This window comes from Eumetopias jubatus, unplaced genomic scaffold, assembly GCF_037043125.1.
Source record: "Eumetopias jubatus isolate StellerSeaLion01/CBP00866 unplaced genomic scaffold, mEumJub1_p1.0 scaffold_13, whole genome shotgun sequence".
In the NCBI taxonomy this organism is placed as follows: domain Eukaryota; kingdom Metazoa; phylum Chordata; class Mammalia; order Carnivora; family Otariidae; genus Eumetopias; species Eumetopias jubatus.
This window is the reverse complement of record NW_028274819.1, coordinates 24,841,233-24,868,684: the sequence shown is the minus strand read 5'-3', so window position 1 is coordinate 24,868,684 and position 27,452 is coordinate 24,841,233. Positions and strand designations below refer to the sequence as shown.

At 38.2% G+C, this 27,452-nt stretch overlaps 2 protein-coding genes across 3 annotated transcripts in view; one reads left to right on the top strand and one right to left on the bottom strand.

Moving 5' to 3' along the window:
* Positions 1–2,996: 2,996 nt before the first annotated feature.
* On the bottom strand, positions 2,997–4,580 carry RAG2 (recombination activating 2). The gene has a single exon (XM_028111122.1). The coding sequence runs from the start codon at positions 4,578–4,580 to the stop codon at positions 2,997–2,999; it is 1,584 nt and encodes a 527-aa protein (XP_027966923.1).
* A 349-nt stretch (positions 4,581–4,929) lies between these two features.
* Positions 4,930–27,452, top strand: part of IFTAP (intraflagellar transport associated protein) — a 68,916-nt gene continuing 46,393 nt past the window's right edge. The window contains exons 1-2 of one of the 2 annotated variants that reach the window (XM_028111308.2): positions 4,930–5,025; positions 21,415–21,570. In XM_028111308.2, coding sequence (XP_027967109.1) covers positions 21,438–21,570 — 133 coding nt within the window. In that variant the 5' untranslated portion in view covers positions 4,930–5,025; positions 21,415–21,437. The remainder of the gene's footprint in view (positions 5,026–21,414; positions 21,571–27,452) is intronic. The other variant, XM_028111309.2, reaches the window with a different exon arrangement.

The following is a 27,452-nucleotide window of genomic DNA, read 5'->3' as shown; positions in this document are numbered from 1 at the left end:
GTGAAAGGAGTAGTGAAACAGGCTTTAGAGGGGACAGGGCAAATAGTAGGGACGAAGTTGTATGTGACTTTGTTTTACTAATGAAGACCACAGGGCGCCGGCCCCTGCTTATCTCTTTAGGCTCCTGACATTCCATACTCCTCTTGTTTCCTGTGCTTTAGCCAGATTACCTTTCAGTTCCTCAAAGATGATAAGCTTCATCTCACCCCAGGGACTTTAGACTATTCCTTTTCCTTACACTTCCCTTCCTCCTGACACATTAAATGCACTCATACTTGTAGACTAAAATGATCACCTTGGGAAGCCATATACTTATTTATTGATATTATTCGGTGTAAACAGTTTCCAGACTTATCCTTAGAACCTACTTATGAACCCTATCAGAAAGCCCATCTTGTAGCTTGTACCCAGACTTCCTTTTTTTACCTAAGTGGTAATATAACACAGAGCATTATACCCTACCAGGCTTTGGTTGATGTTTGTCTGTTTCCAGAAACCAACTCTATCTCTGATGGTGGAAGAGGGACAGTTGTTAAGTTTCTTCAAAGAAATGAACCATAGGCCCTGAAGGTGACTGAAATGTGAGTCATAGAAATATTTTAAGCATGGAGCACCTGGGTCGCTCAGTTGGTTAAGCGCAACTTGGTTGAACTTGGTTGAACTCTTGGTTTCGGCTCAGGTCATGATCTCACGGCGGTTGTGGAATGGAGCCCCACATTGGGCTCTGCGCTCAGTGTGGACTCTGCTTCAGATTCTTTCTCTCTCCCCCTCTGCCCCTCCCACTCACTCTCACTCGCGTGCTCTTTCTCTCTCAAAGAAATAAATAAAATCCTAAAAAAGAGAGAAATGTTTTAAGCAAAAGCAGTATATCATTGGAGTGAGTACTCTTCTAATGTGGTTCATTTGAATGTTTGCATATGCTTATTAGAACAGAAGCCTCATTATCTTTAATGTCATGTCTGATGGACTCACTGGTGAGGTGACTTAAAAAGACCTATTTACTCGAGTATGTGGTGAGCAAAACCAAAATACTTGCTTTTGTAACACACACTCATATACCACACACACGTACACACCACAAAAATAGCTATGCTGGTGGGATTCGAGTTTAACTATAGAACCCAGTGAGTTCAGAATTAAATCACTTAGACTATCATATCTTAATCTCACTGACTACAAGACAAATGTGGTAATAATTCTTTAGCCACTCAGTCACTATAAACAAGTAAAGATAAGGGAATGTATCTACCTCTTGAGGAAATAACTCTTTTGAATTCTATGAAGGATATTTCAGTTTTAACGTATACCACTTCCTGTTAACAGAAAAAAAGAAATCAAAGTAAAATGATCCTGAGAAAATTAAATAGTAGGGCGCCTGGGTGGCTCAGATGGTTAAGTGTCTGCCTTCAGCTCAGGTCATGATCCCAGAGTCCTGGGATCGAGTCCTGCATCGGGCTCCCTGCTCCTTGGGAGCCTGCTTCTCCCTCTGCCTCTCTCTCTCACTGTCTCTCATGAATAAATAAATAAAATCTTAAAAAAAAAAGAAAATTAAATAGTAAAATTTTGTCCCTAATTGGGGCAATTAATAATTGGAGGAAATCAATATCAACAGAAGACATTTTAATGTTTTATTAGTTTTACATACGTGACAAAAACAACAGAGCAGTGGTACAGTAAATGGTTCAAACGGAATATTCATTAAGCAACATTACTGAAATGAACTGAACATGATTTAATTCATCCAAGTTACTTTTAGTATCTAAGACATGGAACTGGTGCAGACGAGCTTGTGTTCCAGGGCTTTATCTCCTGCATAGTCACATTTCCCCTAAATCTGGCCATAGTAGTTCACACACTGTGGACTCTCAGTGAAGACTGATGGATAAGAAGCTATGGCTTAAGCTCTTAGGATAAGGCGAGATGCTTTGCCAGAAAAATATTCCAAAAGGAAAGACATTTCTCTAAGGTCATCTTATTATCAGTTGATGTCTTAAAGCCTCAAAATTAACAGTATTTTTAACTTTCTTTCTAGAAAGTATCTAAATGAACCTTTGCAATCTCATTGATTTTATAATTTTCATTGGCAGCAAACTCCATGTATCAACTAGATGCATACATGCACAAATTTATTTTTCCCCATTTAAAATCTTCTACCTATTAACTTTAGAAAATCCTTTGAACTTTTTTTATTTGGGGGAAATAATACTGTTGTTCTTTATGAGATTTAATCGGTGGTCCTTTCTTAGTGTGCTCTCACTTATCCTCTTTCCCCAGAATGCTAAGTAGCAGTGGACTTCAGTTTTCATTAAATTTCTCAAAGAACTGGTTCAAGTGAGTGGACTTGGTTCATCATCCATGAACTAGACGGTGGGGGGATCCTCTGAAGAAAGTTCATGCAGGTAACTTGATAAAATACAACAAACTTGATGTAGATTCCTTTTCTTTTCCTTCATGTCAATGGAGACTGTCTTATGGTTTAAATAAGCTATAGGGAACTTTTTCTGTTCGCAGGCATAACCAAGAGGCCAGTTTAGAGTTAGAGGTGTACAGAGAGCACTAGCATGGGGCACAAGTGATCTAGGTTTTAACTTTTGGTCAATCACCAAGTTGTTATATTGTGCAAAAATAATTCATTCAATTCCTTTGGGTGTTAGTTTCTTTATCAGTTTAACTTTGTCTTAAGTAGCTTATTTGTAACCAAAAATCATATGAAAGATATAAGTATATCTTGATTATTTTTACTGCTTCTGTATTTAAGATTCCTTGAATGAAAAAATTCAGGTCAGAAATTCTCATTTAAGATACCTTTGAGTAAAAGATTTTCAAGTATTTAGCATTGTATTATGAGCACTTTTCCTTGGCACTTAATTCATAAGATTAAAAGAAAACATAGACATTTTCAATAAAAAATAGGAATACAATTTTCATCATTGTTATGATTCTTTAAAACAGGTTTAAAAATCTGATGCACTTGAATTTGAAAGGCTTTTGTGAAACTAATCAAACAACCTTCTAAGAAAAGATTTCTTGGCAGGAGTAAAAATTTTCCCAGAACCTTTTTTGTGGAGGGATTTCAGAGGAGGCTTTTTTAAGGGTAGGACTCTTTTGGGGGTTTGCAGTGCTCTTGCTATCTTCACATGTTCATTGCAGTAATATTTGTTGCTTCCTTCTGACAGATGAATGAGCGTGTCTTCTGCCAGATCCATGCACTGAGCATGGACCCAGTGCCCGTCTCCATGAGAACAGTAGATCATGGCAGGTTTGTTGAGCTCAGTTGAATAAAATGGTACCCAAGTGTTGATATCCACATCACAAGTGGGGCAGCATGTAATCCAGTAGCCTGTCTCAGACTCATCTTCCTCATCATCTTCGTTATAGGTGTCAAATTCATCATCACCATCAAAGCTATATGCTTCTGCACTGAAACAAAATTCTTCTGAGTCTTCAAAGGGAGTGGAGTCCCCTGGGTCTTCTGTTGATGTCTGACTATTTGTGAGCGTTTTCTGATCTTCATTCACATTGTCTTCAGCACATTTCAACATATAGAAATAGAAGGCGTCTGAAGTAGCCTGTTTATTGTCTCCTGGTATGCCAAGGAGTACAGTTCCATTTCCCATGTTGCTCCCAAACCAGATCTTGCTGTGCTTAAGATCTGGGGTCCAATCTGGGGTCTCCATCTCACGAATTTCTATCTTATTGTCCTCTAAAGAGACGATGTTACAGACCATTCTCTTTTGATTTTCAAGCTGATAGCCACCAACAATAACAAACTCATCATTGTTTGTTTGAGTCAGGATTGCACTGGAGACAGAGATCCCTCCTGGCAAGACTGTGCAATTCACAGCTGGGCTACCCAGTGGGAGATCAACCTTTATTCTGTATAGGTTGGCAGGGCGGGTGTTATTGGCAAGTGAATGTCCTCCTAAAATATAAATGGTATCATTTCTGGCAATAGAGACATGAAAAGATAGCCCATCCTGAAGTTCTGGAAGTATGTATGATGTAGAGCACCCAAATTCAAAATCCACCAAGAAAACATGGGGCAGACAGTCAGCTACACTATTCCATTTTTCTGTGGTTCTTTGGGAAGAAGGAATGTATGACCGTCCTCCAAAGAGAACACCTATACTTTTCCCTCGACTATACACCACATCAATGGAATGACCATATCTGGCTTCGGGAACATCTCCTACCAAGTCTTTCTCCGTGCAGCGAAAAGTAACTTTTTTGCTGTTCTTGCCAGCAATAGACATGACATAAATCTTATCTGAAAGCTCATTGTTTGGTGTTTTCCCTCCATGGATGATGTATTGATGTTTTTCAGACTCTAAGCTGCTTCTGAATATGCAAGTGGCCGGGTAACGAAGAGGAGGAAGGTAGCAGGAATCCTTAGAGAAAAGTGCGGGCTTCAGTTTGAGATGGTTATGCTTTACATCAAAATGGAAAACTCCAGTGGGGCAGGACCTCTTTGGCCAGCCTTTCTGGCCAAAGAAGAAAACTTGCCCATCAAAATTCATCAGTGAGAAGCCTGGTTGAATTAAGGCTATGTTATTACTGACTGTTATCATCTGTAGTGACATATTTTCTGATCCTGTGTAGATCTTTTATCTGAAAGAATTTAAAAAAATAACATATAACTCTTCACATAAATCACTTCACAGGTAAAAATCTTGTTAAAAAAAAAGTTCTTCCACAAGCTTGTAGTGGAACTGAATTAGCAAAATCCAGGCAGCTAGGTTAGCGACGAGCCACAGAACTTTCCTTCCCAGTAGGATCAAGCAACTGGGACATGTTTTAGACAAGGACTATCCTCCCTTCGATTTCTGGGAATTGTAGTCCTTTTCTCCTCACAGATTCACCGCTTGTCGGCGGAAAGAACTACGTTTCCCAGGAATCCGTTCTCTATGTGTGGCTCATGTTTTTCTGGTACAGGAGAGGAGACTCCTAGGATGCCTCGCTGAATAAAGACGCTCAAAGTGCGAAGTGACTAGATGGGAGCCAAGGCGGAAAACTAGGAAATGGGAGGTGAGAGTGGCTGACGCAGACCCAACATCCGGGTTACGGGAAGGCCGCAGCACCAAGAGGGGCGTCAGGCGACCCGCTGGGGACTCTTAAATAGGTGACCCAGTAGGAAGCACAACTGCTTCTGGACCTAGTGGGGTTGCCTGGAAACCGCAGCCTAAAGGGACGTCCCGGTCGAGAAGTCGTTGCAGACTCCTTCCGCCCGGACGCTTTGGGGGACTGGATTCAGTTGCACCTCTGCAAACCCTAGGTTGCTGGGACGGGACGGGACGGGGCGGGGGGGGGGAGGGAACACCAAGGTCACAAAAGCTGTGACTATTTGACTATTTTACGGAAGCCAGAGATCGGTCTCTGAATACCTGGAGTAGAGGGAAGAAATTATCTGATAATGATTTAGTAGTGGAAACACTGTAATTAGATCTTAGAAAGTGTCACGTCAAAGGCCCCCTGTTTTCCTCGATCGCTCTTGCTCACGTTTTTAGGGTTCTTTTAGGGAGGCAGAGAAGATTCCTAAACACCTCCCTGCCTCCTCCACTCTCTTTTTCTTCTCCTGCCCCTCCCTTCTCTCTCCCTCTCTAGGAAAAATACAGTTAGTGGCTGTTTTTCAGATCTCTCTTTCCAGCCCAAGACATTTGAAATAATTCCTTAGTAACTCTGTAGTAAGCAGACGCTAAGCAAAGAGGGGCCAGAATTATTCAGGATTTAATCCTAGTATTATATATTTTTTTAAAAAAGTTATTTACTAGATGAAGTAAGCTTGATCAAATTTTATTATCATTACTTACCTTAGATTCCAGGAGCCTTAATAATGTACTCCCTGTTTGTAGACTGAAGTCCTAGGCACCAAACGTTAAAGGAAACAAAGTAGTACAGATTCCTGACTGTTAAGAGTAAATTGTTAATATGCTTCAAAAACAGTTTGAAACAGTGTCTCTGAATATGACTCTCAGTTCTTCAGAGTCTGGACTCTGAGGGCTGAAGGGCTGTATTCAAATCCTGTCTCTGTCACCTACTAACTCTATGAACTTGTAATTTAATATCTCACTGTCTCAATTTCCTCATCTGTAAAAATGTAATTACCTACTTCCTTGGTCAATGTTAGTTATGATTAGTAAATTAATAAATGTAAAGCACTCAGAACAGGGCTTTGTACACTGTGATAGTTTTTATAATTATGCTCGACCTTATCAAAAGTAGGGTTGTTAGTACACAATTACCTGCCAGTCACGGCAGATGATATTTATAACATTGGAGATGGTGAGATAGGATTTAGGATCTGGGATCTGATCAGTGGGTATAGATTGATTAACTTTTTAGACTAATGAGAATTGGAAAAGCATATCAATGGAGGTGGTGAGTTCATTTTAAATAACAGGAAATAATTCATTTATTCTTCTGTTTCCCTTTCTCTAAACCCTCATTAAATATGCAGACTTTGAAGTCTGAGTCCAGGTCTGGGCTCTGAAACTTAGTTGCTGTGTAACCATCTTGGGCAAGCTATTTTTATTCTGTTCTTTTCTGGAAAATGGGAATCGTTTTAGTACCTATTCATTGGGTTGCTTTGAAGGATAAATGGGATAACACATACAAGTCACAAAGCACAGTGCCTGGCATATAATGAGCATTTAATAAATGTTAGTTGACACTATATTTTTATTCTCCCTGCAAAGATTCCCTGGACCATTTAGAATCTATGGTCAGTCTAATGAGATGTTGGGCGGGGGGGAGCGTTTTGCCTTGAAGCGCTTCTGTAGATCAGGTGTAATTAATTGCTAAATGTTCTCTTCTACTTAGTTTTAGTTTACTTGGGAGATTCCTTAAGGGGTGATATTTTAATAATCATCTTGTGGGTTATTAAACCAAGTGAGGACATAGTGAATGAGAAGCATTATTACTGAAGTTATGAAGGCAAGCCTGTCACTTCTTCAGACCATGGTGGTTTGTAGGTTCAGCAACTTGCCCTACTTATGAAATAACGTGGGTGTTTTCTTTATTCATGGCCTATCGAAATATACATAAAAGAAGGCTTATGGGAACTAAGAAAATGCTCTCCATAGGAATTAAAAGGAAATACTGCTAACCCTCAATTCAATAAATGAAAACCGTAAATGATTACACTCAGCATGATATGTGGTGATTGTCAGAAAGTTGTCCATTTTTGGGTGGAGGGAGCACTAAAGCCAAAGTCTGTTTGTTTTAAAAACCTCTGGAGACTGTTACTGGGATGTAGAGCAAGCCATACAGGGGTAATGGATTCCAGATCCCAAGGGATGAACATATACCAACAACACTTGCTTTTAAACAGCAAGCTTTTTTTTTTTTTTTTTAAGTTTTCATTGTAGCCTGTTGGCTTCATTTTAAGGTTGTCATAGGGAATTTGGCTTCTCATAAGTGAAAACATGATTACTGTAGATTAGCAGACACATATTCTTAGGCAAGGCATAAGGAATACTACCCATTTTTTGTAGCTTAGTTTGGGTCCCTAAAGACTTCTTACCTGTCCTCCCTTTGATGCCCTGCTCTTGGTACACCTCATGATTGCAGGGTCCTAAAAACAGTGGTGAGGTTTATTACTGTTGGGATGAATTAGCTCATCTTGTAATACAGTTCCAGTATTTGTGCATTTAATTTTTAGAATACCCATTTTAAACCATGACCAGATGACTTGATGTATTTAAAGAATAAACAGGAACATTGAAAATGTTTTCACAAATTTTGCCATATTTATTTAGTTTTTGAAATTTGCTTTATTAACTTAAATATGTTTTCACTGGAGTAGGCTATTTTATACTTTTCATGGTCTTAATATGCTTATATTAGTCACATCTTGATTTTTAAGAGTTTTTGAAAGGTTATACTAGAACTAAAATAATCTACTTTCTTTAAATAGGCTGGATAAAAAAGGCAAATTTTGAAAAAGAAGACACTGTTCTTCAACCGGAGGAAGTTTCAAAGTCAACACATTAAAGATTCTTTTTAAAAGATAGAAATAGAGGACCAATAAATTTATACAATTTTCCCAACCCCATGGTGACATTCCTCAGCAGGGAGGTTTTCATTTATTCACTGTGAAGCTAGGACATAGCTGAGAATCAAAAGAAGACTAATGGTGTGAGGTCTGGGTTTGTAGTTTCCTGTGTCTGAACTCTTTTCCACCCAAAGAAAGGTACTATACTCTGAGGCATTAAATCTTACTGATCAGTGTTGCTCATGTTTTCCTGATTGCTCCAAAATAGCAGGTAACCTCATGTAATTGCAGTCATTCCATGCATGAATTAACGCTATCTTGCACAGCTAATCAGGTTCGAGGCATACATTATTTGATTTTTTTTTTTTTTTTGCTGGCACTGAAGCCAGGATTAGGTCTTTTTTCTGACACTTATGCCAGAGAAGCATTTATATACTAAGATTAACACATGGGCTCTGATGCCACAGGAATTAAATCCTTGCAGCAGCCTGACACAAGAAAGCCCTATAGTTTCCAAATTTTATAGCATCCCCTCCCCATCCGGACACCCAATCCATCTGTAACTAACACACTGCTAAAGGGGAGCATCACCTTTCCCTGAAAGTTGACAAACGTGGGTGCCCATCTTTTAGCTTTGGTAGAAATGAAGGTATTGGACCTACCTGAAGGCCAGAGGGGCTGCTCACCCCTCTCTGAATCTTTGCTGCTAAACCAGGTATTAAATGTCAGCACTTGGGGAAGATTCACTGACTGCCCACTCTGACCGTGGCAAGCGGAAGGCTCACAGTAAACAGAGTGTGTATATGCGCCTACAGATGTTCCAGTGAACACTGATCTAACGGGAGTAACTGACTGTGACCTTTTTTTTTTTCTTGTCTTTAGATGGTTGAGGGAGATATCCACCAGGGTATACACTCAAGATTTAACTATTTCCTTACCAATCAACAATAGAAACACAATCCACTATTTGTAAAGACCAAAAAAAAAAAAATCTGGCTGAAACTTGATTTATATATTTATTAAAAACATTTTAGAAAAATATAGAAGAAAATGAATATAATTGCTAGACTTAAATACTACTATTAAGAATCCAATGGTAAAGTATTTTTGCTAAAGCAGAGACCACTAATACCAATGCCAGTCATTTTGATCTTGAATTGCTCTTCAATAGTCTCATTTTCTTTTTTTTTTTTTTAAGATTTTATCTATTTATTTGATAGAGAGAGACACAGGGAGAGAGGGAACACAAGCAGGGGGAGAGGGAGAGGGAGAAGCAGGCGCTCCGCTGAGCAGGGAGCCCGATGCGGGGCTCGATCCCAGGACCCTGGGATCATGACCTGAGGTGAAGGCAGATGCTTAACGACTGAGCCACCCAGGCGCCCCATGGGTCTCATTTTCTTTAACGCAACTCTCAAAAGTCATTCTAATTATTGGAGGCCTCCTACCAACTTGATATCAGGAGCTGCGGTGTAATACCACACAGCAGCATGATTAAGAAAATGGGCTTTGGAGTCAAACTGACCTGGTTTTCTTTGCCAGGTCTGCCATTTACCAGTGGAGTTATCTTAATCTCTAAGCCTCTGTTTCTCTCTCTCTGAAATGGGGATAATAGAAGTCATCACCTCAAAAGATTATTGCAAAATGATTAAGTCAGATAATATCTTTAAAGTGCTCAGTGCCCAGTAAAAGTAATGAATGAGAGTTCCTGTTGCTGCACATCCTTGTCAGCATTTGGTGTTTGTCAGTGTTCTGGATTCTGGTCATTCTAACAGCTGTGTAGTGGTAGCTCACTGTTGTTTTAGTTTGCATTTCCCTGATGACATATGATGTGGAGCGTCTCTTCACGTGCTTTTTTTGTCATCTGTATATCTTCTTTGGTCAGGTGTCTGTTAAAGCTTTAGCTCATTTTTTTAATCAGGTTGTTTGTTTTCTTATTGTTGAATTTTAAGAATTCTTTGCATATTTTGGTTAACAGTCCTTTATCAGATGGGTCTCTGGCAAATATTTTCTCCCAGTCTATGGCTTTTCTTTTTATTCTCTTGTCAGTGTCTTTGGCAGAGCAGAAGTTTTTAATTTTAGTAAGGCCATCTTATCAATTATTTCTTTGATGGATTGTGCCTTTGGTGTTATATCTAAAAAGTTGTTGCCATTCCCATGAACTATGAACTTTATGGTTTTGTAATTTTTTGTTTAGGTCTGTGATCCACTTGAGCTAATTCTTATGAAGGGTGTAGGTCTGTGGCTAGATTCATTTCTTACCTATGGAGATCCAGTTGTTCCAGAATTTTTGTTGAAAAGACTGTCTGCTGTACTGTCTTGCCTTTGCTCCTTTGTGAAAGATCAGTTGATTGTATTTATGTGGGTCTATTTCAGTGCTCTCAGTTCTGTTCTATTGATCTGTTTGTCTGTTCTTTCACTAATGCCACACTGTCTTGATTACTATAGCTGATTTAATTTTAAAACAATTCATTAAAAACATTTGCTTCAGGAAAAATACATACCACTCATGAGCCCATCACCCAAGCATAAAATTTTTTATTGATCTGGCTCTATTACAGTGTTTATCCAAATATATACACATTTTACCTGGTTATAATTTAAATGCATTTAAATTTTGTTTTATCTTTTTAATATAACATTTCATATACACTATAAAATGTATATTTTATTTTTACCTTTGTAATTTTTAATAACTTCCTAAAATTCCATTAAGTAAATGTAACATAATTTATCTGACCATCCACCACTGTTGTTCATTTAATCAATTTCCATGTGGCTTAGATGATAGAATGCACGATCAAAGGTAGACAGGTCTGGATTTGAGTCTCAGTTCTGCCACTTACTAGCTAAATTATCCTTTTGAGCTTCAGTTTCCTTATCTCTGAAACAGAGATGATACCTGCCTTATTGTAAGGATTAATGGATATAAAATGTCTGGTATAGAAGAGTGTACTCAGTAAATCTTGTCTGATGATGATGCTACTATAAATATATTTGTACAAGTGACTATTTTAATTCTTTGCAAAATTTTAGGATATATTTTCAGGGTTGACTTTTTAAAAACTGTTGAGTAGCTCTGTTGTTTGGCTGGTTTTCATCATTTGAAGTGTTGGCCCATCCTTTAAAAAAGCATCATCATCTCTTCTAGTTACTTCCATGATGATTTTTTTCTTCATCTGCAAAAGAGTATTGGATTATTTCCCTAACCTGTTTATGGTGTTATATAATGATTATAGTACTTGAAATTCCAGCATCAGTGACAGCTCTCATAAAGTTGACATATTGGATATCTCCACAGTAAATGCAAAATAAGAAATGTGACATAGAAACCATGGGTATGTTTAGGCAAGTATTTTCGTCTTTGTATTTTACTACTAACATCAGAAAACAGGCAGTTTTTTGCTGAATGGGTTATTTGTTTCCTGAAGCAGTTGGAAATTAGCAACACATTTGGAAATGGGTTTTAAAGCCCTCAGCCTTTGCCACACCATTAGGAGGGCATTGAACTTGCAGTGATCTCAGTCAAGATCCTAGTCTGCTAAAGTGCTCAGCATAGAAACTAAATGTGAAGTAATCAACAGTATTTACTGATCATCCACTATGTTCAGAGGCATTGGAGAATTAGAAAAATTATCACAGACACAGGGCTTGCTTTTAAGGAACATACATGGTAATAGGACGAAGCAACTTTACATGCTTCTTACACTCACCCTTAAAATTCTTAAAAGTTCACTAAGAAATAATTGTAGGTTGCTCAGCCCATTCTTAAACCTTGAGGCAGAATCAGATTCAAACTTCCACTGAAATATGTTGATTTCTCCTACCTTACATCCAAAAACAGTGGATAATTAAAGAATGCAAGTCAGTGCAATTCCAGAAGAAAATAATTTTTATTTAGCAGCCGGAGATGAAAGTATCAGGCTGTCCTGACATAGTAATTGAACAATTAGGAAGCATAATTGGAGAAAAACAGAATGCCAGTGATGGTAGACAGCTTCAAGTCCAGTCCCTTTAGTTTTACATTCAAACAGCTTAAGGCCAGAGAAGTTAAACCGCATGACAAGGGTAACACAGCTGTGGGGGTGTGTATACATGGTGGGTTGAGGGGAGGCAGGAGAGAAGCAGTCTTGTGTGAACCCATGACTGTTTTTGTTCCTCTCAAGCATTTCCATCCCCATTTTATAAATGGAGAAACAAATTACATGGTTGCTTAATGAATTAATAAGTGTTAGTGACAATTTTTCATAGCATTCTGATAGGAATAGACAGTTTTTACTTTTTAAATAAGTGGCTAATTTTTAAGGAAATAATATAAATAGCATAGGAAAAGGAGATATTTGACTTGAGTGAATCCCCTAATGGGAGCTACAACTGAAACTGGCAAAGAGGGGAAAAGAGGAAGGAAGAGGAAATATATAGAAGGAAGCAATCTACAGTTAGTATGATGGATTGTCAAGAGAAGAACATGACAAATGACTTGTCACTTTTTATTTAGGGCAATTAATTAAATATGGTGACCTGACTGGGATGACTGGTATTTTCCTATGTTTCATTGTTCTGTGATTTAAGGTGGACTCTTTGCCGTAAAATAAAATGGAGAAAAATTTCAGAGGTGATTTACAATGTTGTACTAGAAAAAAAATTCACTTCAAAAAATTTCCCCTATAGGAGGGATTTGGTGTTTCTTAGTTACTATCTTTGGATATAGAAGCCACGTTGGTGTATATATGTTATGTTGTATACATTGAGGCAGAATTGCAAATGAAATGCTGAGATTAATTGGAAGCTGGGAAAGCACTGTACTGGCTCTTAAAGCTCATTTATTATTCCACAGTCATAGGAATTTAGAATAAAAAATAGTTGGGAAATGCATCTTTAAAATCCTATTTCTTTTAAGCGAATGTCAAATGAAAAGGTCGATTTTATTAGCAAGATCTGGCATTTTGAAACACTTAGAAATGAATTTCTGCAGAGTTGATTTAGTTGGGTTTGTCTATACCTGCTCCTAACTAGCTGTGTGGATTTTGCTTTAAAGCAAGCTTTCTGGTGTTGTAACAGTGCTGTGCACTGTGCAGGTGGCTGACAGGCTCAGGAAGCTGGAGAGAAGGGGATAACTCTAATTAAGAGCGAATGCCTTTGTGTTACAGTTGTTCTGCAGTAGAGAAAACATAAGCATTAATAGGACATTGCATCCCAAGTGAAGGTGGGATTACAATTGAGCTAAAAAATCTCTTATGATTGAAATATTGTTGCATGATTATAGAGCTATAAAGTTGACTCAAACTCTACTGCCTCTACTGGATTCACAACTTTATTAGGGTCCTTGAAAAAAAAAGTTCCATCAGAGACTTAACTGTTACCATCTGTAACTCACTGATGTAGTTGATTACATTTCTGAAGATGGGAGATCAGTTTTGAATGTGGTTGAAAGACGTGTATTGACATGTATTTTTTTTTTAAACACAGTCTTTTTTTTTTAAAGATTTTATTTATTTATTTGACAGAGAGAGACACAGCGAGAGAGGGAACACAAGCAGGGGGAGCAGGAGAGGGAGAAGCAGGCCTCCCGCAGAGCAGGGAACCCAACATGGGCTCAATCCCAGGACCCCAGGATCACGACCTGAGGCGAAGGCAGACGCTTAACGACTGAGCCACCCAGGCGCCCCATGTATTGAACATTTTTCTTGATAAATGTACTAGTCTAGAGTTAATGTACTTGTAGGAGCTTTATGTACTTGTAGGGGGTGAAGGTAGGGTATTCACTTGTGATCATCCATAACTTGAACTTTCCCCACAAAGGGGATAAACAAAAGTGGTAGAGAAAAAGAAGTCTGATTTCCGAAACAGTAGATTTTCTGAAATTTGTCTTGTGGGTATATCCTCCAGATTCCATGTCCACTGGCAATCTGCTTTTTAAAAAGCAATAGGTAGAGAGTGGGGAGAGGAAGTTTGAATGCTTAACTGTTTGCATTTTCTTTGTTTAATGGAATTAATAACTGTGTAATTGAAAACAGTCTAATACTCAGTTGACCTGCCTCGGTAAGTCAATGCAGACATTTCTGGATTGACTTAAACAGCTTGAAGGAAGAGTATATTTTGGGGAAATAAAATTGATTTTAAACAATCTGCTGATGAATGGCAAGGCTTAATGAATGATAGCCTCAAGAAACCTCATTACAGTAACTTGGATGGATGAGTCGGAAAGGGAAGCAAATTTTTCAAGAGGAAAGTTTCTGCTTAAACATGTAATTTTATAGATTAGTGTTATTCCCATCCCCCCAGAGCTTTCTGCGGGGGAGGGAGACAATCAACATGCATGAGTTCCAACATTCTTGGTAAACTTTTAGTGATAATTTTCTTTTCTTAAATCTTTTTTGCCTTAATTGGTTTAGCCTTCTTTTCCTGTTCTTTTTTCCCCCGCTTCTAAACTTTTAACTTTGAAATAATTATAATAGATCACAGGATAGACTTAAGTAAAGTTGCAAAAAAAAAAAAATGTATAGGGAGATTTTATGCACCCTTGTTCCAGCCTTTTGCAGTGTTAACGTCTTGTATATCTGTAGTACAATATAAAAATTAGGAAACTGATATTGGTGCAATCCACAGAACATATTCAGATTTCACCAGTTACATATACACTGATGTGTGTGTGTGTGTGTGTGTGTGTGTAGTTCAACTGTATCACATGTGTAGCCTTGTATAACCACCACCACAGTCAAGATACTCAGCTGTACCACCACTGCAAGACTCATGGTCTATTTATATCCGAATCCACCCCTCCTCCATCCCTAATCCCAGCAACCATTAGTCTGTTGTCCATCTTTACAATTACGTTGTTTCATGAATGTTACATAAATGGAATCATGCAGTATGTATGTAGCTTTTTGAGACTGGCTTTTTTCACTAAGCACAGTTTCTTTGAAGTTCATCCAAGTTATTGCATAAATTAATAGTTTTTCTTTTTTATTGCTGAGTAGTATTCCATGATATGAATGTACCATGGTTTGCTTGACTATTCACCCGTTAAAGGACTTTTGGGTAGTTTCCTGTTTTTGGCTGTTATGAATAAAGCTTCTGTGAACATTCATATACAAGTTTTTGCATGAGAATAAGACTTTATTTCTCTGGGATAAATACCCAAGAGTAAGGTTGTTAGTGTGTATTGTAAGTCCATTTTTAGTTTTGAAAGGAACTGCCAAATTACTGTCCAGAGTGGCCGAATCACAGCAGTGTATGAGTTATCCAGTTTTTCTGCATCCTTGCCAGCATTTCATGTTCGTACAATTTTTTCTGATGATTTTTCTCACCTGTTCTGAGGAGTGTGTAGGGATAGCTCATTGTGGTTTTAATATCTATTTCTTTAATGGCTAATGATATTGAATATCTTTTCATGAGATTATTTGTCATTTATATACCCTCTTTGGTAAAATGTCTGTTGATGTCTTTAGTTTTTTTTAATTTGGATTTTTCTTTAATACTGGGTTTTGAGAGTTCTTTATGTTTTATGTGCTAGTCCTGTGTTGTATGTGTAATTTAAACATTTTCTCCCAGTCTGATTTTTCTTTTCCTCTTCTTAACAAGATCTTAACGAGATCTCTTCTTAACAAGATCTTTCACAAAACGAAGTTTTGAATTTTGATGTGGTTTAATTTATCACTTTTTTTTTTCTTATAGAGCATGCTTTTGGTGTCAAGTCTAAGAACTCTTTCCCTGGTCTTATGTCCTAAAGATTGTCTATATTTTTTTGTGCTTCTTTTATAAAATGCACTATTTTGCCTTGAGATGTTTTTATTGTTCTTACTCCTATCACAGCCTTCATTTAAAAATACTTTCACCCTATTCCATATTGCTCTATTTTAAAAAAATAATCACCACACGGGTCATCAGAGTCATTCCTGTTCCAAAAATGGAGTCCTATATAAAATGCATAGATTATAATCCTCTTTAGGAAAGGAACTAGATCTGTTTCTCTTAAGGCAGCTTTTGTGGTATCTGTATTCATGGTAAGCATGTACTTAGCCCACATTTTTTATTAGATGCAGTTTTTAGAATGGGTGTCTCCTTTTTTTCTTTTCCTCACAGTGAGATTTTGTCAAGGAAAAAAATATAGCTGAGACATGCCTACTACTAAGACCTTTGCGTGGTTGACAATACAGCTTCTGCCTTTGTAAGCTCTGTAGTCAATAGTAATCCCCAAGCTTTTCCCAACTCTAAGGGTTTCCTTTAAAATTCACTGCAGAAGTGTACCTAGAGGAGGTGTTTGTTGTTGTTGTTTTCAGAGTGGGAGGGAGAGAGAGAGAGAAGGGAGAGAGGAAGTCTGGAGGGACAGAGGGAGAAGGAGAGAGAGAATCTTAAGTGGGCCTCAATCTCATAACCCTGAAATCATGACCTGAGCCGAAATCAAGAGTTGGACAATTAACTGACTGAGCCACCCAGCTGCCCTGGGGAAGTCTTTATGTAGAGGTCTAGGTGCTTATGCCATCAACATTTTGGTGATAATGAAGAGTTTTGTGCCTTTAAGTGTTAGGAAAGGTTCACTGGGAGAAGTTTATAACTTGAAGTGCAGTGTATTCTTTGACGCTAGAATTGTATGTGTTTTTCTTTTAAGATTTTTATTTATTTGACAGAGAGAAAGACAGCCAGAGAGGGAACACAAGCAGAGAGAGTGGGAGAGGGAGAAGCAGGCTTCCTGCTGAGCAGGGAGCCCGATGCGGGGCTCAATCCCAGGACCCTGGGATCATGACCTGAGCCTAAGGCAGCTGCTTAATGACTGAGCCACCCAGGCACCCCTAGAATTGTATGTTTTTTTCTCATCCTGATAAAACACAGTAGAAGAGTTACTGCGCACACACACACACTTTGCCTTGCTTTGCCTCAGGGTGTTTTGTATGTTACGGGGTACAGAGTGTAGTTGGACGCCTGGGTATACCCATCTGGGTGAGATTGCTGCCTTTTCCTTAATTTCCTGCTGACTTCATGTATGCCTTGAAATTCATAATCAAAAGCATGTCTTTACTACTTTTGATATGAGAACCACATTACTGTTCCTCATCAGTAGTCATTACTTGACAAAAACCTACCTAAAGTGTCTTTCCCACATTTATTCATTTATTCTCTATCAGTGGACTAGATGACCTTCAGTTTTCTCTCAACCCTGAGAATCTGTGACAGTTTCAGTCATTGGATTTCTTTCTTTTTAGTATGATCTAAAAGACATGAAAAATATTAGAGGATGCAAAATCGGTGTAGTTCAGTCAAGGAAGAGGAAATCAGTTCATACTGAGTCTCTTCTATCACATAAGTAAATCTGTACACTTACCGTGTAATTTGGTCTTTTTGAGATTTGCCCATTTTCCAAAATATAAAAGGAGACCCATCCTGTGAAATACCAAGGTTGATGGTTTCATTTCCGGAGGCAAGGTGAATTCTTTTGATAATATTCCGTCTTACCATTCAGCATAGCAGGAGATTCTTGTTGAGCAGAACTATGAAAAATTGAGAAAGTGGATTTTGACAGCCTCTGCACAACTCTTTAAAAATGTGTTAGTTATTATTTTAGAATATCAGCAGTAAACCTCACAGTTTAAAAAAAGACAACTCTATTTTTACCAACACACAACTCTCTGTGCTGTTAAAAAGCAGGTTACACACTTTGAGAGACTAGCTCATGGCGACTTGTTTCCGAAGATTTAACTACTCTTGCCTCTGAAAGTTGGATTTTGTTTAGGTAGGTTGCATTAAGCAGAGATCTGAAGATAAACATCAAAGATGTGCTAAATCAATGGTGAGAATTCCACATGCCATATTTCATAATAATATCCTTTCAGAGAGCACAGAACAGTAACTGGTTTGGGTGTTTGTTTCATTATTTGGTGGTAGAAAACAGGACTCCAGGAAGGTTATATGATTTTTCTCTCCATTTCTTAGTGACTAGAGAGGAAGAGAACCAAGCCTGTGGTCTTCCTGTGAAATTTAGTAGTCCAAGCAGAGCAAAACATCCTCCCTGTGTTTCCTCCTAGCAGCTGTGATTGTGGAAATGTTGTGTGTGATTTACTGGTCAGTATTTCTGCACGTTTACTTATTGTCACAATGTGTTCTAGGTCTTTCATGCAGAGCTCTAAGCCTTAAAACAGAAAAACCAAACCAAAACAACCCTATTATGGGCAAGTGTCTCTCTCTCTCTCCCTTTTTTTCTTTTAGAAAAAATACTTCTTGATAAAAACACAAATGTACATGAATTGCAACTGAAAAAGCATTGCTTCCTTCCAGAAAACCACTAGGATTTGCATAAACCACTTGACTGGTAAATGATTATCTGCTCTGTCAGTCCCTGGGGACTTTTAACATTAGGTTATTTGTATTTTTATAGATAAGGTAAGTTCTGAATTTGCAGGTGGGTATTTGTTAAACTCTTCAAATAATGACAGTTTAAGAAACTGGATTTTCCAAAAGTCTTTTTTTAAAAAGTCAATGAAAACATTTCCTCTCCTGGGTTGTGATAACCCCATGAATAAAATTAAAGGCCTTGAAGGAGTTTGAATTTATGCTGTGCATAGCCTGTTAATTATTTCCCTTTGGTAAAACTGAGATGTGTTAAGGCTAAAACCTCAAAATATACCACTTTGAGAATTGGAAAGGAAGTTTAAAAGAATTTCTATTATCACTTTTAAAGCATCCACAAGGAGACATTTACAGCAATATAAAACACAACCTGGCTGCTTCTGTTTGGTATTTGCTCGCTGAAGTAGATTACCCAGGATGGTTTGAGGAAGAGATTGATGTCATTCAGAGCTGGAATTTTGCTGGGGTCCAATTCTGGAAAAGCAGATTGACATGAACATTCTGGTAATTAAGTACATGTCCTACTGACAGTGAAATAATAGCCACCTTTGAATTTATTTATTTTATCTAGCAACTGCAGCATAATTTATTAAACTTTGGCTCGCCGAAGCCTGGCAGTGTTACAGGTAAATTTGCATAAACCCCAACTGATGCTTTTTCCTATATTTAATTTTCAGGTACAAATAGTTTGAAACAGTTTCTTTCATTTTGAGTTCATCTACAGCTACATTGAAAATTTTCATTTTATTTCCATTTTATTTCTTGTGGTTTTCGGTCTTCTACAACCCTTGTTTTTATCTAGGGGTGTAAAGCATGAGGGCTTATCTTGTTTATCTTTAGGTGACATCAGTGCCTTCAGAGTCAGAGGGGTCACTGTCAAAGCAGGTCTTTGTGTAGGCAAAGGACAGAATACTAAGGCTGATCTGTTACCATCACGATCATCATGGCTGCCATTTCTGAGGGGCCATGTGTGTCCATTTGATTCTCAGCGATCCTGTGAGGTGTGTGTAGATTCACAGTTCCTTATTAAAAACGCTTAGGGTCAGATGTGTTTCAGAATTCAGAATTTTTTGGAGTTTAGAAAGGTAATCGGGGATAATCCCACGTATGACAAAATCTCCAGTGGGGTCTGGGAAAGCACCTCAAAAGCAAGCCCGTTAATATTTCTTCAGGGAAATGTATGAGTAGTCACACTGAGTAGAATAAATAAAAGCCATAAATACTTTCATGTTAATTCAGATCAGGTCTTGCCCCCAAATGAGGTTGGGCATCGTCTTATGAAAACATTTTTGTGTCTTTCCAAACTTTTGATAAATACCAAATAAATAAAGTTAATAACAGGTAACAAAATATTACTCTTGTTTTGGAAAAATAGAAGAAGCTTGGTGCTTTCTCTTCCTGCTGTACACTGTTGGAGAACCCCCTTCTTTTTTGTTATCCCCCACAAATTATACTGACTACTTAGGCAGTAATTACTCTTCTGCTCTCTGTAGATAGTAAATTTCTCAAAGCTATGCAAGAATGGTATTTCCTACAGAATGAATGGAATTTAACAAGATGAAATATCACAAGGAAAAACAAAGTTCAAACTGCAAGGATGGAGGCATTGTGTCTTAGCTGACAGGCAGTTAGCAGTCTGTTAAATGAACTGACAGTGTGAAGAGGCTACCAGCAATGTGAATGCACTTCAGCTACACAGCAGGAGTGCCATATTTAGGATGTAAGAGTCCGTCCAGTCTCACTGGATCCAGACCATATCTGGGGTCTTGGCTTTGTTTTTGGATGGCATATTTTAAAGGGGGATGCAGGCAGTGTGAAACCTTTTCCAGGTAGGTTGAGCAGGAGGGTGGAAACACTTGAAGCTATGTCATGTAAGGCACAGGTGAAATAAGTGGGCAAGTTTGGTTGAAAGTTTTGCCAGCTTCTAGCAGTGTTGGACTACTGTACCTGCTCAAATGAGCAATTTCAGCTTCGTATCGATTGGCTGCCAGCTGTATATGCCACATCCTAAGCTGTTAAACATTTGGGATACAAAGATGAAAGGACGGGGGCCCTGCCTTTCATGGGCTTCGTGTCTACCAGGACACAGAAGTGTATGCAGCTATTTCCAGTACAATCTGTTAGGTGGGACAGTAACCACAGTACAAGGGGCAGCACAGAGAAATTACAGTCAGCTCCCTGTGGTGATGGGAGATGGAAGGCTGAAGCCTTCAGAGAGAAACTGAATTCTGAGCTGGGTTTTGTAAAAGAAATTTAAGTGAGTGAAATAAAATTGAGACGGGACAGCATAGGCTTGTTCAAATATTTGGAAAGATGTCCTGTATACGAAGGATTGAAATGATTCAGTATGATCTCAGGGGCTCAGGGACCAGTTGGGGAAGTGTACAGGTAGAGATATTTAAAAGAGGTCTTGGATAGAGCTGTCCAAAGGTTTCTTTGGAATGTTCGGAGTTCCTAGTCCCTGTATGTACTTAAGCACAGACAAGTCAATTGTTTGGCTACAATAGTACATGGTGGGGGCAGAGTGTCATGCAATGGATAGAGTGAAAAACATAGTGAAGTGCTTAAGGGCATGGGTTCTAAGGATCCGTCTCTAGAACCTGTTACTTGTACCAACTAGCGCTCTGACCTGAGCTCAGATTGTTATGAAGTTAACATTAGCATGCTCAGAACAGCCCTTGATACATAGTAAGTGCCAAATAAGTAGCTGATAAATATTAGCTATTATCGGGGCGCCTGGGTGGCTCAGTTGTTAAGCGGCTGCCTTCGGCTCAGGTCATGATCCCAGTGTCCTGGGATCGAGCCCCGCATCGGGCTCCCTGCTCTGCGGGAAGTCTGCTTCTCCCTCTCCCACTCCCCCTGCTTGTGTTGCCTCTCTCGCTGTGTCTCTCTCTGTCAAATAAGTAAATAAAATCTTTAAAAAAATATATTAGCTATTATCATTGTTATTGGATGGGTGGTTGACATACCCTTTGAAGCCCATCTCACCTTGAAAGACTGAATTTCTGCAGATTTCTGCAGCTTTTTCAAGGAGGCTGGCATTGCACAACTCTCCCTAGCTCCTGTTTTTCTTTGTCTCTTAGATAAAGTGGCCTCCTGAATAGGAATGCCTGCCCAAATATCAGAATTGGAGATCATGGATGAAGATCAGTTAATTGAAGAAGTCTTGGATAAGTTTGTTAATTGCCATGAACAAACATATGAAGAATTTCTGAGCACTTTTACTCATCTTTCAAAAGGTAAAATGGAGAAGTAAACTTTCTACAGCAGTAGAGATAAAGAATTTTATTATGATTTTATGTCTTTGCTGCCTTTTCAAAAAGACTGTGCAATAAGCATCCATTCATTTCTTTCTTTTGATCAGCTAATCAGGTGTTCGAGACCAACGCATATAAATACCAACATTTTTATATGACCAAGAGTTGTATTATGGAGTCAGAGCCATTGCTTTTGAGAATTAAAAGTGACCTGAGAAACCATTTTGTATAATTCTTTTATTTTTGAAGAACTGTAAATGCAAAGAGTGGAGGTTTTTTAAAGCATATTTAAAACTTTCAAGAAATGTAGCATAGTATAGGCTATGGAGTCTCACTGCATCCATTTGGATCCTGCCATTGCCACTTTTTGGGGTAGGTGGTCTTGGGGGAGGGGTTTGAGTAAAGGGGAGTAATAATAGTACCTTAAAGGTTGATGAAGGTTAATTGAGGTAATCCAAGTCAAACTCTGAGCATAGTGGCTAACACATAAATACTTAATGAATGCTAGGTATTGTGTTGTTGTCATTGTTATGACGATGATGCTAGAATTTCTGTAGAATGAAAACAACCCTTCAGATGGAAGTGATAAACTATAAAGCCTAAAGGCCAGGCCCATGTTGTGTGTTTCGTTATGTGTCATGTGTTTTTTCAATTGAGCCAACATTTAAAAGTTGGGAAATTTTACATAAAAATATTGACTTTTTTTTTTCTTCTGATTAAGAGAGAAGACCTGTTACTTCTTATTTCCCTGATGGCAATAGCAGCTAGAGCTCGGGAGCCCTTGCCCTGTGAGCCCCCTGTTTGTCACACCGTATGGCACTCACACATTCTAAAAATGTGTGCATATACCTTGCCTGCTTCACTCACCCAAGTGGCTCCTGTAGGCATTTGAGTTTGTAATCTTTGTTCTGGGTTCTGCTTCAGATGGCCTGCCGCTGGCTTGCTCTCAATTTGGTCCTTTGTGGGTCATTGATCCACATTTGTGAGGCAGTTGGTTCTCCACCTTACTGCACTTTGGACTCACGGAGGGTATTTTAGAGCATGGTGATTCTGGGGCCCCCCTCTGAATCTTAGCTGGGGCCCAGGAGTCCATATTTTGTAAAAATTCCTCTGGTGGTTCTAATGTGTACCCAATTAAGAACAGGGAGTTTCATAATCTCCCGGGGTGATGACACTTGTCAAGATACTTGACTTCATGATTTTAAGTCATGACTCATGTGTCCTTAACAAATGTGTAATAAGGGTATTTAGAATGAAGAAAAGGAAAAGTGATTCTACCCTGTTTCTCTTGCAAGATAGTTGGAATATCGATATTTGTTTTGTTTACACTTTTAAACTGTGGACTGTTTTTGTTTAGACTTGTTTTTTTTTTTAAAGATTTTTAATTTTTTATTTGACAGAGTACAAGTAGCGGGGAGTGGCAGGCAGAGGCAGAGGGAGAGGGAGAAACAGACTCCCAGCTGAGCAGGGAGCCCGATGAGGGGCTCAATCCCAGGTTCCCGGGATCATGACCCGAGCCGAAGGCAGATGCTTAACTGTCTGAGCCACTCAGTGTTTTTGTTTACACTTAATGGAAAAATATTTAGTGGAAATATTTAATGGAAAAATATTTAATATTTCCATTAAAATGGAAATAGCTAGTTTACTTTGGGGCTGTGAATGATCTATTTTGACAGGATATGTGGATCAAATTAATCTTGATTAATGACCAAATCATGTTTTGGTCTATGAACTTGGGTTTGGGAAGATGTTTGCCTTCTCTGAGCCTAATGATTTTGTTCCATGCTCTCTGTACGTAACAGAGCAGTGTGAATGGTTGGGTGGGGTGCTGGAAACAAGGCTAAAACTAGCAGGATTAATACATTCTGGCATTTTGATAATCCAGATTATTTTGGAAATTACTTGTAAAGCTGACTTTGTTTGCATACTCTGAAAAAGTAAGAACTTCTTGCAAGCACTTGGATATTTTAAAGAGGTTCTGATAGGTTTTTTTGAGGGTAAGGGGGATATTCTGTTTTCAGATTTCTGTAAGGTCACTGCATGCTGAGAAAGAAACTGTTGCAGATGTGATGACTTCATTGCGAGTTCAGTGTTGGGCCCCAAATTGAGCTGAAATGATAATGCAAGTCACATAAACTGCATCTCCAAGCACACTTTTTTTTTCTCCTTTCAAAATATCCCTAGGCGCCAGTTCACATTATAAACTAATGACCTGAAAAAATTCCTCTTAAAGCACAAAGAACTGTGAGTGCAAAAAATGTGTCTTAAATCAGTAAGCATCCTTGGGTCCCCCCTCCCCCTCCCGAAACATTTAAGTACTTTCTGAAAAACCAAACAGCACTTAGGGACAGCCTAGGCATTGAGTGATAGCCCCCAGAACTGATCAAAGTGAATGTTGTTAGCTCTGTTTTACAGAAGACATGAAGGCTGTTTCTTCAAATTTTTCCCCTTCTTTCCAGCCCTTCATTTGTCTTGGTGGGCTCAGTTGTTTTGCTGATGCATAGAATCTTCTCTCTGTGAAAGTGGTTATCACCACGCACGCTCATGTACATTTCTTGAGTGAGTTTGGTTTCTCAAGTCTATTAAAATTTCCCCAATCAATTGTTCTATTTATTTTTATAATAGTTATATGCCAGAATGCTTATAGGATTCATTTTCTTTCCAAGAGTGTTAAAAGGGTCAGTACTCCTATTAATATTTCCCTGGAAAAAATTAAACTACAGCCTGATTGAAAGAAATTCACATCACTGCTATAGACTGTTAGAAAATCGTTGGAAACTGTAAATATTGTAGCAAAATTCTCGCTCCAGTACACTGATGTTGATCAATTGTTGCTGTTTTTTTTTAAAGCAACTCTGTTTTTTTTAAAGCAACTCTGTTTTTTTAATCATGATACACACTTGATAATAAATACATACTTGATAATAAATACAATGTTCTATCAAAATGTTTAAAGAGACAAATTAATTATTTGTTTTAAACAGACAGTTATAATTGAATTCTCAGTAGTGTCATCAGTTCAAGAGAGTAAGATCAAGTCATGAGATTTGTATTAGAAAATCAGTGTGCAGATTTTGGTTTTATTCATTATTTGGTGAAGATGTTATTATATTGTTGATATTATTGTGGGTAAAGATAAGAGGCTAAGTTTCAGTCTTTGGCATTTCAGTTTCTTTGTGAAGGTGATTAATTTACAGGTCTTTCTAAACTATCCATCTAAAGGAAAAACATGCTTTTCTCTCCTTGTCTGACATATTTCTATCGTGCTTAAGTTATAAAGACACAGATGTGAAAACATATTTGATTTTCTGTTAATGGATTTATTCATTTATTCGTTCATTAATTCTGTGTCTCCTAATGGTCTGTGTATTGTTTTAGGTGATCAGGATCCAAAAATAAGATATAGCTTGTGTTTTCAAGCTCATAGTCCAGGAGGAAAGATAAATAAGTTAACAAAAACTTACTAGCGTATGATAAGTACTGTAATGGAGGAAAGCACAGTTCTGTGAGAGCTCATAGGAGGGCCATACAGCCCCTACTTGGTTGGGGAGGGCAATAAAATCTACCCATTGGAGAAGATGTCTGCGGTGAGTCTGTGGTAACCACTGAACCAAAACTTGCCTTGGGTCCTAAGACATAAATAAAATAGAGTGTAGGAAGTTTTGACAGATAAGAGCCAAATTGAAAGATGTTAAAAATGCCTCCATTGTTGATTGTCCTTTGGATCATGTTTCCATTTGTTTTTTAGTACTAATACATATATTCTTTAAAATAATATATGGTGGAGATGGAAATGTAACCTTGTTTTAGTAAGGGTGAGAGTTATTTCTAATTTCCTTCCACACCAAGATTACCACGTGATCTGATTTGGGAGCCATCTGCTCCCATTTTTTAGGGTGTTAGTTACTGCTCATATTGCTGTCACACAGAAATTATATATTTAAGAAGCCAGTGACTTAGAAATGGACATTCGATCTTTTCAAGTCCATTTCGTTACATATAGTAGAAACTCTAGCGGGTGGTTATAGTAGTTATACGCAATTCTCAATCTCTCTCTCTCTCTCTCTCTCTCTCACACACACACACACACACACTGTTATTCTGATTTTGTTCTTCAGGCTACACGATTAATTTTCATTAAAGTTACCCATTTTACCAACTGTTTAACTTAAAATAGTTTAGAAATTGAAATGAATCTACTGAGGGGCGCCTGGGTGGCTCAGTCATTGAGTGTCTGACTTTGGATCGGGTCATGATCCTAGGGTCCTGGGATCAAGCCCCGCAGCGGGCTCCCTGCTCAGTGGGGCCTGCTTCTCCCTCTCCTACTCCCTCTGCTTGTGTTCCCTCTCTCGCTGTGTCTCTCTCTGTCAAATAAATAAATAAAATCTTTTTTTAAAAAAAGAATCTGTGATTTTATGATTAACTGTTAGATAAGTCTTTGGTTTTCATTCTTTTCTTTTAATCTTAAAACATGTAAGATCCAGTTCCCAAGTGATTCTACTGGTTTTTATATTACCACATAACAGCTTTCTATGCACTCCTATATTTATCTACTTTAACCTGTTTTCTTATATCTAGATCAAAGATTTTAGTTTCTGATTTTGATGTGTGAGTTCGTTTCTAGTTCTCTTTATGCTATTCTCATTTCATTTGCAATACTTTGTGCTTTTAGTGTTTTATTATTCGTTCAACATGTCTTTGAAAAAAAATCCCATCAACTCAACCTCCCTCTCCCTTTATACTTGTTAATATAAGAATTAAATTCCCCCTGAGGTAGAACATTCAGGACAAATAACCAATGCCTGTGGCTTTATAAACTGGTGGTGGAGATTATTCCAAACTCTTAGAGTTTCAAAACCTCTACATAGGTTTCAATTTTTCTTAGATTTTAGTAATCTTATGTAATCATAAGAGAGCTTAATCCATATTTTTTACTTCATTCACATTTAGTTCTTTAAGGAACTACGCCAATGCTTTATCACCATTGCAAATTTCAGGAATGTACAGTTACCAGATGATGTGATCATTAGGTCTGCATTGTCCAATTTGGAGCCATTAGCCCATGTGGCAGGCAGTTGAGTACTTGACTTGTGGCTAGTGCAGCCCACTGAGTTTTAAATTTCACTTAATTTTAATTAGTTTAAGCTTAAATAAAAATATTGCTACTCAGTTCAGTTATTGGAAAACTTTTAAAAAAATTTTTTTTATTATGTTAATCACCATACATTACATCATTAGTTTTTGATGTAGTGTTCCATGATTCATTGTTTGTGCATAACATCCAGTGCTCTACGCAGAATGTGCCCTCTTTAATACCCATCACCAGGCTAACCCATCCCCCCAGCCCCCTCCCCTCTAGAACCCTCAGTTTGTTTTTCAGAGTCCATCATCTCTCATGGTTCGTCTCCCCCTCCGACTTACTCCCCTTCATTCTTCCCCTCCTGCTATCTTCTTCTTCTTTTTTTTTCTTAACATATATTGCATTATTTGTTTCAGAAGTACAGATCTGTGATTCAACAGTCTTGCACAATTCACAGTGCTCACCATAGCACATACCCTCCCCAGTGTCTATCACCCAGCCACCCCATCCCTCCCACCCCCCACCACTCCAGCAACCCTCAGTTTGTTTCCTGAGATTAAGAATTCCTCATATCAGTGAGGTCATATGATACATGTCTTTCTCTGATTGACTTATTGCACTCAGCATAACACCCTCCAGTTCCCTCCACGTTGTTGCAAATGGTAAGATCTCATTCCTTTTGATGCCTGCATAAGATTCCATTGTGTATATATACCACATCTTCTTTATCCATTCATCTGTCAATGGACATCTTGGCTCTTTCCACAGTTTGGCTATTGTGGAC